Raw genomic sequence first — 13,823 nt, 5'->3', positions numbered from 1 at the left:
CCAATTGGAAATTTACTGGGAGTATCAATATATTGTGGGAAATTATACTTAAGAAAAAGAATTAGGGTATATCCTAAATACTGCTATTGAATATACTTACTTTGATTCATTCCTATCCTACATTATGGCATGACTGAAACTGGAAGTAATTCTTCCAGTTTGGGAAAGGTATATAGATAAATTTGTCTACACTTTTCCAAAACACACAAACACAAGACCAGAATGTTATGGCAATGAATCACATGCCAATATATTTATGACACACCAGACAAGTAGGAGAAGCTACCTCAGCCCATAATTTATGCCAACAACTCCTTCCCGTCATGCAACAGCTAAGCATACAGTAATGAATGAAGCAGTTACCCTTTCTAGTGTCAGAAGCATACCTCTCAGCCTCTTAGTGCAAGAAATCTGGACAACACCTGACAAAATGGGGGGACAAAGGACCATAAATAGGGACAGATTTTAAATATTGGTCTTATAAACTTAGAAAGTTGCTTTGTTTTAACATACATTTTTCTGAAGGATTTGAAGTCTGAAACTCAAATGTATGTCATTATTTGGTGACTTCAATCCAAAAGATCGTCCCAGTGATTTGCCAGAAAACCACAAATTTTATGAGGAATAGACCAAAAAATATACGGCAAAAATCTGGACATTCTGAGAAAATCTATACAGTCGAGAGGTATGGTCAGACGGCATTTCACAAGTGCACATTCAACAACACTTGCATTGACCAATGCAAGATAATTAAACAAAGGAATCACACTTAAGATGTCAGCATGGTGTGCTGTAACTTACCAGAAGTCCATAAGAGATATGTAAAATATAAACATGAAAATCAAAACTCTTACCTATCATCTTTAAAAATGTAAAACATTTGCTATATATGCATTTTTTAAACGACTGTTGATTAATGCAGCAGTATACACACAAAAATGTGCCTGTCCACTTGCAATTCTAATATTTTAAGTACTTCATTATTTTTTCACTTTAATGCAAACATTTCTTAGCTACAAATGATTTAATAAACTCACAGACTAACAGTTGTTGTATGAACACACCATGAATCTTTAACACACGGAAAAGTACTAAGACCAAGGCAGTAATCATGATTTGAGTTTGGATTCCTTCCAATGACAGCAAAAGTAGCATCAGCCTGAGAAATGAGGATGAATAGCTACTTCCAAAAGGTAAATAGTGCAAAAAGTCTTTTAAGAAACTATGATCGAAGATATCACTCACAAAAAGAAAATTAAATGTAATGTCACTTCCCACCCAGAAACAAAACTGCAACCAAGATAGAAGCAATAAACAAAAATGCAACCACCCGTTACTGGTGATTGCTGGCATACTCTGGAAAAGTGTATAATAACTGATTTGGCCAACACTTGCAGTTTCTAAGATTATAAATACATGAAGTCTGAAAATTCACTTACAGCACCATCACTACAGATATTGTGTAGCATGTAGTTTCACAAAGGAATTCTATGGCGACTTTGGTAAATGTCTAGAAATGGCAGTCCCAACCAGATCTAAATATAATTTGAAATCTAAAGATAAATCACCCTTGTGGTCAACCATCATAAATAAACTGTACAAGAAAATAATAAAAATATTCTTAAAGTATACAGTCTGTCAAAAGCCACATATGAAGGAGAACATCAGGAAATTAACCAACTTGAAAAATACTATCAAGTCTATTAATGTAGGCCATAAACAGACTAGCATCTGACGCTAAGAACCGTTACAAATTCTTCTTTAGCTATATTAGGAAGCTAAGGGATAACATCCAATAGTGTCTGAACTTATTCAAAAAAGCACCACCTCTTCGGATCCAGTAGATGTTGCCAATATACCAGTGAACAAATTCACTGCAAATTTTACCCGAGAGACAACTATCCAAACACCACGTATCCCTGAATCTCTTGGGCCCCCCATCATCACTAAATCACATGTATGGAAGGTGCTCTCCAAGACTAAAAATTATTCTTCAATGGAACCTAAAAATATACCTGGTTGTTTAAGTAAACAGTACCAGACATGTCCCGACAGAGCCACTCCTTAAAATACTTATCTGAGTTTAGCCACTGGGATTGTCTCGGAGGTTTGGCTCCCAGTAGTAATGCCATTCCACAAAGGTGGCCCCACCACTGACTCCAGAAATTGCAGGCCCATCAACTAACAACTCTTATTTTCAAAGCCATGGAAGATATTCTAACTGATCTAATGAACGACAATATTAAAAAACATATTATCAGGCTAGACTCACAGCAGTTTGGCTTTGTCAAAGATATATCTTGTCTAATGAGTCTGGTTAACTTCTTCAAAAAGATAACAGACTGTTGATGGGAAGTCAAGCTGTCCACATAAAGTACCTTGACCTAGTCAATGAGACTGACACCATACTCCATGCTAGCATAGTTAGTAAGCTTAATGTATATTAAATAGATTCCTGTGTGGTAATACACTGTGGGGAGCAGTGCCTCATCACAACAGTGTGAAGGTGTCCTACAGGGTTTAGTGCTGGGACCTCTTTTGTTTGGCATTCACTTTTCCGTTATCCAGATCATGAGCCAAGACCCCTGGTTAATCAGTTTTGCAGGGAGTTATTGTCAAGTACCCCATTTAATGCAAAAACCTTCATCAAGAACTTCATTTGTGAATTCCTGGTGTACTAAAAATGGGCTCAAAATTAAACGCTAAAAAGTGCAGTATTTTCATACTGGTAAATAATCCCTCTCCTGCATACAACATAGAAAACACCCCACTCCAAAATGAGAATCTTATTAAAGACCTTGAAACTTGGGTTGATAACTCCCTCTCCTTTGATCATTGTAGAACAGCAGTACTGAAAGTCTTTCCACTTAGTACAGCTAATTGCCAAAGAAATATCATCAGATCTAGAGGTTATTATCCCCTTATTCTCAGCACTGATTAGCCCAATCATGGAATACAATGCCCCTCTTTTGTAAGCACCTCACTAGACATATCAAAACAGCTGGAAAGACCCCAGAGGCTTCTAAGTAGATCACTGACTTAAAACCCCTAAACTACCAGAAATTACTGGAAGTAATATATATTTATTCAGTATCTTATAGACTTCTGAGGGGAGATCTATGCCTTGCCTTCCATGCCACCAGGAGACCATTGGTTTCAGACCTCTTGTTCCTCCACAAATCAAACAGTCAAAAATACCAGAACCAGGGAATCTACATTTTTCTGCATCAAATAAATGAATAAAACAGTGCCAAGAAAGGTTCTTTATACAGTGCCTTCCCCATTGCTGGATCAGATTCCCACAGCAAATCAAGCAGTATGATACATTATCTTCCTTTACAAGTGATCTGGATGATAGGATGGGTATTCACAAATTCACCCCTGGCTTGACTGGTCTAGCCCTCCTTGAAAAAAGGAGGTACTGTCTAAGGGTAGGTATTGGCAAGATGCAAATGGTAGTAAGACTTGACTGCCTTAGATTTACTACGATTCTTATGAATAAGTCATGTAGTATTTACAAATGGATTGAGCATTCACAAAATAATATGTAACAATAAAATCAACATGGCTACACAGTCCAAAGCCAGCATTTTCTTCTTATGCCTGCAATGAAAGGAATATGCATTTAAGGCAGTACATAAGCACTTTTTTCTTTTGCAAAGGTGTTCATCCATTCTGGTGACAGTGAGCAAAAACATTTTTTAGTTCAGAAAATTAGATAAGCTATACATATATCCAGAGCATGCAAGGAAAAAAGTAAACTTTGCCTTTGTGTACAGAAGGACTAATGTACCCATCTCAAAATGGTAAGCTTATGAAAGGAATTTTCATCATCACGAAAGGGACTTTTGTTTTAGAAGATTCACATTTTGTTTAAATAATTGTATCCATTTAAAGAACAAATGAGCAAACAAAGGAATACATACTTGCACAATCTAAATGGTATACCCAACTTCATCTAATATTCTTAAGAGTTACTGCCCATATGCTGTAATAAAAATAGCACATGCATAATCATTTACTTCAGTTATTAAAACAAACAGGAATCTGTAAAATAAACTACGCAACCTGTGAACATGAAGAAGGAAATTCTGCACTATTTTCTCCTAGTTCATTATCCCATAATTCATATTTCAGCCAGCTCAGCAAGTATAGCTTTCTTGTACTCAGCCTACATAAAATGCACTCTTCCAAGTCTTACCTTTGTAATCCCTCATTTCCCTTTGCCGCAGTAGATCCACCATTTAGTTATTGTCTACATACCCTGCATTCCCCATGGCCTAAGGAGACCCGCTCGCTGCCTCCCCTGTTCCCTGTTCCATTCCTTTCCCATTCCTCCTCTCCAGGTTCATTCACTTTTGACATGTAGATTGGTCAGCTTTAAGTATGTAAGAATATTTATGTATTTATTTTACATTTACATGCTTTACATTACTTCACCCTGTGGCTCTGTGACCATAAGATTAAAGATGATCCATTACTTAAAGGTCAAAGTATCCTTAGTTTTGAATTTTAATTATATAAAATAGAATATATAACAGTTATATTTGAGATGGAAATTGGAAACTAATTAGAAGGAATGAGCATTGTGACTTGCATGAAAAACTGTACATGTACACAAACAGAAAACGCAGTATGTCTCATTTGAATACAAACACACACACACACACACACACACACACACACACACACACACACACACACACACACACACACACACACGGCTAAAAAGAAAGCAAAGGTTCTGACTTATCTATAGAAGAGCTTGTAGCAAACATTTCTTTATCTTGCTAGTAAGGAATTAAGTGGTAAATAGATATTTCACTGTCAACAAATGAACATCAAAAATTACATTTTTTTCAAATTATGCACTTTAACGTCTAATTACATGGAACATGAAAGTGACTTATGAGTTGCCCAAATTATAGATCACATGGTTAGAAATTTATACCTACATGACAGATCTGATGCATAAACTACCATAACAGAATGATAGCAAGCAATGAATATAGTTTTAAGGTTATTTTAATAAATTAAATACATGATGAATTAGTTTGCACTGTCTTGCTAGAGACATAATAGGTTGTTTTGTTTCCTTTAGAATTCTGGCTCTTAATGCAGTTTGCTCACTAAATAGCTTGGCAATGTATTTGGGTGCGTGTGTGTGTGTGTGTGCGTGTGTGTGTTAGAATTCTGGCTCTTAATGCAGTTTGCTCATGTTATTTTTGCTCACTAACTAGCTTGGCAATGTATTTGTGTGTGTGTGTGTGTGTGTGTGTGTGTGTGTGTGTGTGTGTGTGTGTGTGTGTGTGTATCTTTATGATAGATTAGTAGCAGTGAAACAGTGATTTTTTTAATGAACATCTATCTGCTTTTTCTCCGATTAGGATTGACCTCAGTGCGAGAACATACAAGTGAGGGTATTGAGGGATGAACTCCCATGACACTTGGAGGTGTATAGGATTTTCCTTTCCTGCAAAAATGCTAACTTTGATGTTTAGCTTTTCCCTGGGTAAAAAACATGTTCTGACACTTTATCAGAAGTTGGCTTTTCTTTTCAGTGGTTATGCATTTCAGTCAACTATAACTGACCCCATACACACTGGTAGAGGGCGTAGTAGCAAATGATAGCTGCACTTTAAGTAAGTATGGGCATTTTTTTTAGCTTGTGCACTAGCATTGAGATGTACAAACTATAAAAATATAACATTCTACTCCATGTGTTGTTTTGTGTATATTTGCATAATACTAGCATATTTTGAATATGCATATACACAGTTTACTGGATGCAGTTCTACTATATGTATTTATGTACACTTTTACACAGTAATCTATACACTGCTTTATTTATTTATTTATTTTCCATTTGTTTGCCGGGAAAGTCCGACTGGGTCTACTCTAAGCAGACCCTTTTTCAGCAGAGACCCTGGGAGAAAAGCTCCACAGATGTAAACATTTACCAAATATTTACAAAGCATTACAATATATACACAAGCTCAATTATTCTGCCTTCCAGAACTTAAAACTGCATCAACCTGTAAATAATAGTCATTTTCAACAATAATTCTTTTTCAATGCATTTATCTGTACAGTTCACTTACTATATGAAAACATAAACATGTGAAATGATATCACAGACTACTAAAATATTATACTGCATATACTAACTATGGCATCATATAAGGAAATTTTAACATGGAATGCTGAACATACCGAATACAAATACTTTACTGTCTATACCATTAGTAATATATAGCCCAGGGATGAAATATACTTTCTGTCCTAAGAATATCCAAATGTATTTTTGGTAAAGCTATGGCATTCCCGATCCTTTAAGAACCTATTGCTAAATATTAACTCTTGCTCACTTTAACTGTATATACAAAATAATAAAATAAAAACATTACCCAAAGTCTCTTCCATGGTCACTGATTATCATAATCTCTTAAGTGATTTTATACTGAGTTTCCATGAAGAACATTTATGACTCGGTCAGAGGAGTACATTATGAAGTATGGAACAAGAATAAAAGTAAATCACATTACTTCTTACTGATGTGACAATGCTGGACATGTACCTCCTAAGGTATCTGACTGCATGCTTTTCATTTGACATGTAGCATGATATCCGCATTGACTGTGATCAGTGGGCATCAAGTTGTTTAGTGAAAGAAGAAATGGCCTGAAATCAATGAACATCTGAGCAGTTATGTCTGAATGCAGAACACAGCTTATTAGCAAATATAAAGCAATTATGTATGTATTTTAATCATTATGTGAATAACTAGAGAATCTATTACCTGGTATGTGGCTTCTACAAGAATAGTAAAAGTCTTTGCAGTAGTCTTTGCAGAGCATAGGCAGAACAACTCCCTTTCCGGCTGTTTCTTTGACATCAGGTGAATTAAACAGTTTCTGGGCATGAGGGGAGCAGTATGCACATTTGACTTCCTCCAGCAGCTTTGCACAGTCTGTGTTGTTGGTGACTGAAAATGTCTGCAAGAGAGAAAATAAATGGAACACACATGCAGACATAATGATCAACATCAGATGGTTACACAGTTATCCCATAAAAAGAATTCACAGATTCAGCAAACATTGCTCAACTTACTGAAAAACAAATATTTTATGACATTTTCTGGTCTCCTAAGATGAACTAAATGCTACATCCAATTTTAAGCAAAAAAGCTGTAAAGCAGATAATTGTGTGATTGTATGCATACATGGGTTTGGGGATGAAAGAGTATTTAAAAAGTTTAAATTCCTTTCAGTACAATATTTAAAAAATCATGTTACATTCTTAGCATTATTAAAATAAATCTACACTGTCAAAACAGTAATTACATTTTGTGCATGCCAATGATTTGAAATGTAATTTTCCTCTGCTTTTCTCAGCAAAACATTCCAAATGTCAAGGCATATTAGAAATGCAATACCCAGGACCACTGATGGTATATGTTTCAGATTATATTATACTCTCTCCTGCTCTTTAAGCACCTACTGTGGAATTCTTTGTTGGGGTTCTATGACAGCCTATTAGCTCTGAAAGTGTTGTCCTCATTGAAGGTCTACACTCACTGTCTCTACTACATTTGTTAACAAAATCCAAGAGAGTACCTAGACAATAAATTGCATATCAGTCCTTTGTAAGAAGTGTGCCATTTTTTTCCTTAACTGATTCTTATTAACCATTTAACGTTTACAGGATACTACAGCAGTTGACGGCATATAAACTGTAGTACATATAGTGTGTCACATAATTTTTCAGCAATTTTATGCCTATATTTGTGCACACCGTTTTATAAAGGCACTAGTTACAGGCTTTGCTACTAAGAACTACAAAAAACTACTTTCATTATTAGTCATAAACCCTAGAACTACAAAAAACTACTTTCATTATTAGTCATAAACCCTAGAACTACAAAAAACTACTTTCATTATTAGTCATAAACCCTAGAACTACAAAAAACTACTTTCATTATTAGTCATAAACCCTAGAACACTGTAAAGAATTGAACACTTAGTTGTCTTAACATGGGGCTGTTTGATGTAACTACCTTCATTTAACATCTGGATGAAATGCAGTGCTCTGTAAAAGGAAACAGGCACACACAAACATTCAGTGTGTACATATTCTTTATTTGATCAGCAAAGCCTGATGAACAAAAAAATGCTTCGTTATTTACCTGGGCAACTTGTTTCTCATTAAGAATGAGGACAATTTGCTCTTATTACTAGAGAGGGTACTGTCCCCTTCTGAAATGTATAACAGCAAAAGACTTATCAGGGATTCAATAAATTATCTACAAATCCACTTGAAGCAGCCTACTATCCAGTCAATGAAATACAGTATAAAACGTTCTGTACGTTTCATGCTGTTCAGGCACAGCAGGACTAAGATATTTTGTCTGTGTGAGATCCATTCTGTAAATACCACTTTAAAGATGTATAAATTCTAAGCTTAAATCAACAGATCAATAGTCTGATGGAAGTCACTTAAACGTACATCAAATCTGCAAGACTTCCCCTATTTTGGAAAAGGCAGGCAACAACTTTATCTCTTCTGTACAGCAAAAAAATGCAACTACACTCTAGTTCAGAGTGGTATTCATTCTTAAAGAAACAAACTCATTTCCTGTTATAGTTTTATGGAACCATCAAATTGCAGTCATTCACTAACTACTCTATAGCAGCCTCTCTAAAAAAAAGTCAAAACATTATTGCAACATGTCTAGCAGTGATTAGGGCTGCTGTTGACTAATTTAAACCATCTGTAGGGTCATCATTTACTCTTTAGTCAGCCAAAAGAAAATCAAGACTACTGGAGAATGAAGTTTGTAATAGGATCAAGATTTATGTTGTAATACAACAGAAAGGGTGTCATAAATTCAGAGCACAGACTTGCAGCTATCTCCCTCATGCACCAAACAGATTTGCACATGCAAGCTTGTGTATGCATATGTAAATACATACACAGAATTACACACCGTCATTCATAGCATAAGTTATACTCATTAAAATATTTGAACAGTGGTTATTTCAGTGACCAAGGGGAGTTTGTGCTCAAGAAGTGTAATTATTAGTGATCTTGTTTGAAACATTAATATTAGACTCATCTAACTTGGCACCCCTCTCCACAAATGGTGCAACCCAGGCATACCTCTCAACCTCTTAGAGCAGAAAATCTGCGCAAAGCCTAAATGATGGGGGAACAAATAGGGACACATTTTAACTATTGCTCTTACAAGCTTAGAACGTTGAATTAGCATGACTTTTCTGAAGGATGTGGAGTCTTAAACTCAAATATTTCTCATTATTTAATGACTTCAATCCTCAGCCATTTACCGGAAAGGTGCAGATTTTAGGAGGAACACACCAAAAATATGAGGCAAAACTCTGGACATTCTGCGAAAATCTGGACAGTTGAGAGGTATGAACCCAGGAGGAAGTTTACATTAGTTATGGGTTATTGGGGACATAGCCTCCCATAACAGACACGATACATTTGACAAGAAAACCCTTTGAAAATTAGGGGAGTCATTCACAAAAGTGAATTATGCAAACACGTTGTGCATGGTTGCTACAAGTAACCAACGTCGGCATCTGTTCACAGAGTCTTACCAGTATATATATGAAAAAATAATGATAGCACTGTACATTTCTAACAAAGTGCTCTAGAAACAGCAGCTTGCATTATATACTGTTATCAACATTTAATGAACCATACACTGTCTTTGTGACACATTCAAATGAGATGCACTCTGAAGGTGATTGCAGGCTCCAGTCTAAACATAAGTCCATGTGTAACCAGATCACTGTATCAAAGTGAGTGTTTAAAAAGACTTTAGGATAAAACTATTTGTTTAGTTTGATGTGCATGATAATAGTGTCTGTCTGAAAAGAGGAAAAATACATTTCACCCTAGAGAAGAGCACTGCTTGTGGTCTTACTTAATGACTAGGCTGGTGTTACACTCTTACTAGGCTGATCTACTAACCAATACTGAAACATCATTCATGCTGCTAAGTTTCAAATAATGCAAAACATTTTTGCATCCAGATTTAGGATCTCATACTGAATAAAATAGTACTAAAACAAAGTGCTGACACGCTTACCGAAATAAATAAATAAATAAAGGTCAGCTTAAGTGCAAGACAATATGGGCTGACTTCAGTACTTCAGTATCAGGATTCCCAAGCAAGATCTGGTACAGTATAATCACAGCCCCTCACCCCTTATTTCTAAAGGAATTAATATTCACCATCACTCATAGTCATTAAAAGTTAATAATAATAAGCATAAGACATTTGGGTCTCATATATTTGAAAATACTATGACCTGTACTAAGAACAAAATGAGAATGCAAAGGAATAAAAAAGGGCAGTATTAAGGTAGTGCTGCAATCATGTGGGAATCAAAATGCTGGGACAAATGTTCACTGAAAAGGCATAAGCATTTGGACAGAGCAGGAGGGAGTGGAATGAAAATGATGTTCTCTAGTTTCACCCATTAGTGAACCAACCAACAAACACAATGGTGTTGTTGTTATTCTTTTGCCATAAGCAACAGGACTCTGTGTGTGGGCAGCAATTTAGTGGGGAGGAGGATAAGTCGACCCCTTTTTGTCCTATTGATTATTTGCCCCATTTGCATGAACTGAACAAATTAAATGATGCAATATGGCTTTTTGTCACTAAACAAAGTGAGAGATACCACCCAGACACATATGTTGATTCGTGAATGCTGTTTACATGAGAATAGAGTGAAATCTACCGTGAACAGAGCATAAAAATTCGATTCAGCCTGGGTATTTTTTTTTTATTATGCTTGGGCCAGCAAGACTGGAACACTAGTTTTTCAGGACTTTCCCCCTCCCCCAAGACCTTGACAACTAGAGTGTTGTAACTGAGGAATGCTTAATTAGAACTGAGACAAGGAGGAAAAACACCTGGTTGTTGATTTCATGTGCAAAAGATTTTTTAATGAGGTGTACCACACCACTACTGTTTACTGTCCTAAAACCAGTAAACAGGATTCGTCCAGTCAAAATAATGAAACACAGTTCCTGTGGTTTTATTTTTTAACAAGTTTATGGTTTTCTTACTGTAAATGCAACAGTTGCTAATATACACTGGCATACCTTCTCAAAATGCATTACTAATTTGGAGTGGAAGTAGTGCATTGATCATCATTTTTAAATTATCTTGTGTTAGAGAAAAGGTCAATGTACATCATTTTCTTCATTAAAAAAGTTTACACTACAGTATAAAGCAGTCTTCTGGTGCTGGTCACAAACAGGAAACTCTAAAGCTCACACTCTAATCACTGATGGCAACAAAGTTATTTAAATAAGTGATTTGTGTCTGCATTAAAGATACACGGAAACAGCTCACTGAAGGGGGCAAGGAAGCTTACATAAATACAGTGTTAGATACAGCTCACCTTGGACACTTTTAAGTAACCTTTAGAATGAAGTAAGCAACCGTATTTTTTCAGCCAGCACCATCCATCCAATATGCAGACTTCCCATTACAAATAGAATGAAAACAGCTGTCAGCTGCAGATAATTACACCTGGTATGTTGTACACAAAATGAAATCCTCACCTTGGAGTCATTGGCATGGCCCCGACTGTGTCCATTTCTGCTGCAACATGATAAACGGGGGTACAATCTATTGCACAGTTCTCCAGCAAAGTCCAGGGGCAATTTTCTGTCTTTATTTTTCAAGCGCCTTGGGCTACTTCCATCCAAGCACCTTCTTCTTCTTGGACTACTGTCACTTGTTTCACCAAACTTAGCGTCACACTCTAACAAACTTGCAGCAGCAGCTACAATAAGGACCACATTAAGGTGAGCCTTCGTCATAGTCTAGGTAGTCTAATAAAATCAGAACACCCTCGACCACTCACGGTTCAAATACGTTTTGTCCAGTAACTTACAAAAAAAACTGTACCCTCCAGCCAGTATAAACCAAGTAAGAACAGACATGCACCACTTGCAGACCAAAAATACAGTACCTTGAAAGGCTGTTAGGCTTCAGTCTTTTATGTCAGCGGCGTTTCGTACGCAGTGGCTTCTGCCAGAAAATACATGTAATGGATGTTAAAGTAAGACAGTAGCACTACAATCCTCTCAAGATATCTCACTAGTGCTCTCATGTTTCTTTCCTTTTCTGCTTCTTTTTAACCAGCGCGCGGGGAGGGGAGCGCGCCTCATGATGTCATGGTAGCTCTTGGAGGCCATGGGGCGCGCCCCATCAAGTCACTGTCACTATTCCCGTGAAAAAGAACATGCGAGATAGAGCGGGTCTAGGCGGCGCACTTCCCCATGTGTAAAACCAGGGAGTTTTACAGATAGGGGTGTAAATTTGTTGTGATATCCTTGCTCATCAATTCACTTAGAAAGTTAATAGAGCGATAAGTTTTGTATCAACGTGTATTTTCTGAACAACAGAAAGCACGAAATGTAATGGTAATGGCATCTTCAGACAGTAATGGTCAATGATATACAGAAAAAAATCAACGTTTTTACGGGAGACAGGACAAAATATTCAAAATTAGAGACAGTCTGCGGACACTCGAGAGCTATGTTCATGATTACCATTTGCAGAAAATTTATTTCAACGTTGTGGCTTTTGTGAAGAATTGCTAGTGAGTGATGCCCCTGCAACTCAGAAACACTTGTTTTAATACAGGAGTGGCCCACAGGTGCACCGTGAAGGATAATATAATAACCTTTCATTCTCCTGCCTTACGAATCGGGGTTAAAGACATAATAATGAACGAAGGTCTGCATACAAAGTTTTTTTATATGTAAATTTGGCAGCATTCCTTTAGAAAATGTAGGTTTTAGAGTATTTGTTTTTAAATAAATGTAATGATGAACACAAAAAGTGTGTTATCATAATGTACGGAAGCATGTATCAGTTGCCGCCAGAAAAATCAGAAAATTGACAATGGACAGATCAAGCATTTTTCCTGAAAGTTAGGCACACTTGAGAGGAATACATGGGAACAATAAGGGATGCATGATATACATATACGATAACATATTGTATTACCACTGTTGAATCTCAGTCTCTAAATACTACCTTTTGGATTGACAACATATCACCAAGGTCACAAAACTAATATGTAGTCTTTAGTTACCTTTTCAAGTGTCAAATGTCTTAGATTTTGCCCCAGTTCTGTATGAAATATTCTTCTGCCCCTCATAAAATACCTGGTTTTGACTGAAAGTGATTAAGTTTGAAAGGAAAAAGTGACCATATTAAGGTTCTGGGTTTGTTTTGTACACTGCTAATCTTGTGTTTTGGAAAAAAATGGAACAGAGATAATTTAATATGTATTTCTCATGCAGGGGAGGTCCTGTTCATTCTTATTTAGTGCTGGCCTTGATTCTTGACATAAGAGGCTAAGATTTTTGCATTAGTTGTAGTGCTAGTCTCTGCTTCTACACAGGCACACAAGCATACACACAGACACACACATATGCACAGGACCATAGCCAAGATTTTTTTGAACAGTGCATTAACTTCCAGAATGTAGCACTCCCACACAATAATGACCACCATGACCCTGAGCAGTAGATATATCTGAGCAAGTGGGTAACATGCCTTTTTAATACTAAAAACATCCCAACGTAAACAGCCTTTTCCTGACAAAAGGAACTTGTTTCTGTTGATATCAAAAATAATCTACTTTCAATTTAAACCTTGGAATACCTCACTGCACAAAGTAAATTAGGCTAGATTTCTGACTAATGCATACTGCGATAACAATATATATATATATATATATATATATATATATATATATATATAT

General features: G+C 36.3%; 1 protein-coding gene across 3 annotated transcripts in view; it reads right to left on the bottom strand.

Moving 5' to 3' along the window:
* Positions 1 to 12,362, bottom strand: part of LOC122794105 (hedgehog interacting protein) — a 942,167-nt gene extending 929,805 nt beyond the window's left edge. Inside the window, exons 1-2 of one of the 3 annotated variants that reach the window (XM_044062253.1) lie at positions 11,605 to 12,362; positions 6,800 to 6,995 (exon numbers count right to left, since the gene is read on the bottom strand). In XM_044062253.1, coding sequence (XP_043918188.1) covers positions 6,800 to 6,995; positions 11,605 to 11,865 — 457 coding nt within the window. In that variant the 5' untranslated portion in view covers positions 11,866 to 12,362. The remainder of the gene's footprint in view (positions 1 to 6,799; positions 6,996 to 11,604) is intronic. The other 2 variants (XM_044062252.1, XM_044062254.1) reach the window with 2 other exon arrangements.
* Positions 12,363 to 13,823: the final 1,461 nt, after the last annotated feature.

This window comes from Protopterus annectens, chromosome 2.part1 (assembly GCF_019279795.1).
Source record: "Protopterus annectens isolate FY-2018-M chromosome 2.part1, PAN1.0, whole genome shotgun sequence".
Taxonomy (NCBI): Eukaryota; Metazoa; Chordata; order Ceratodontiformes; family Protopteridae; genus Protopterus; species Protopterus annectens.
This window is presented reverse-complemented; position numbering and strand designations above follow the sequence as displayed.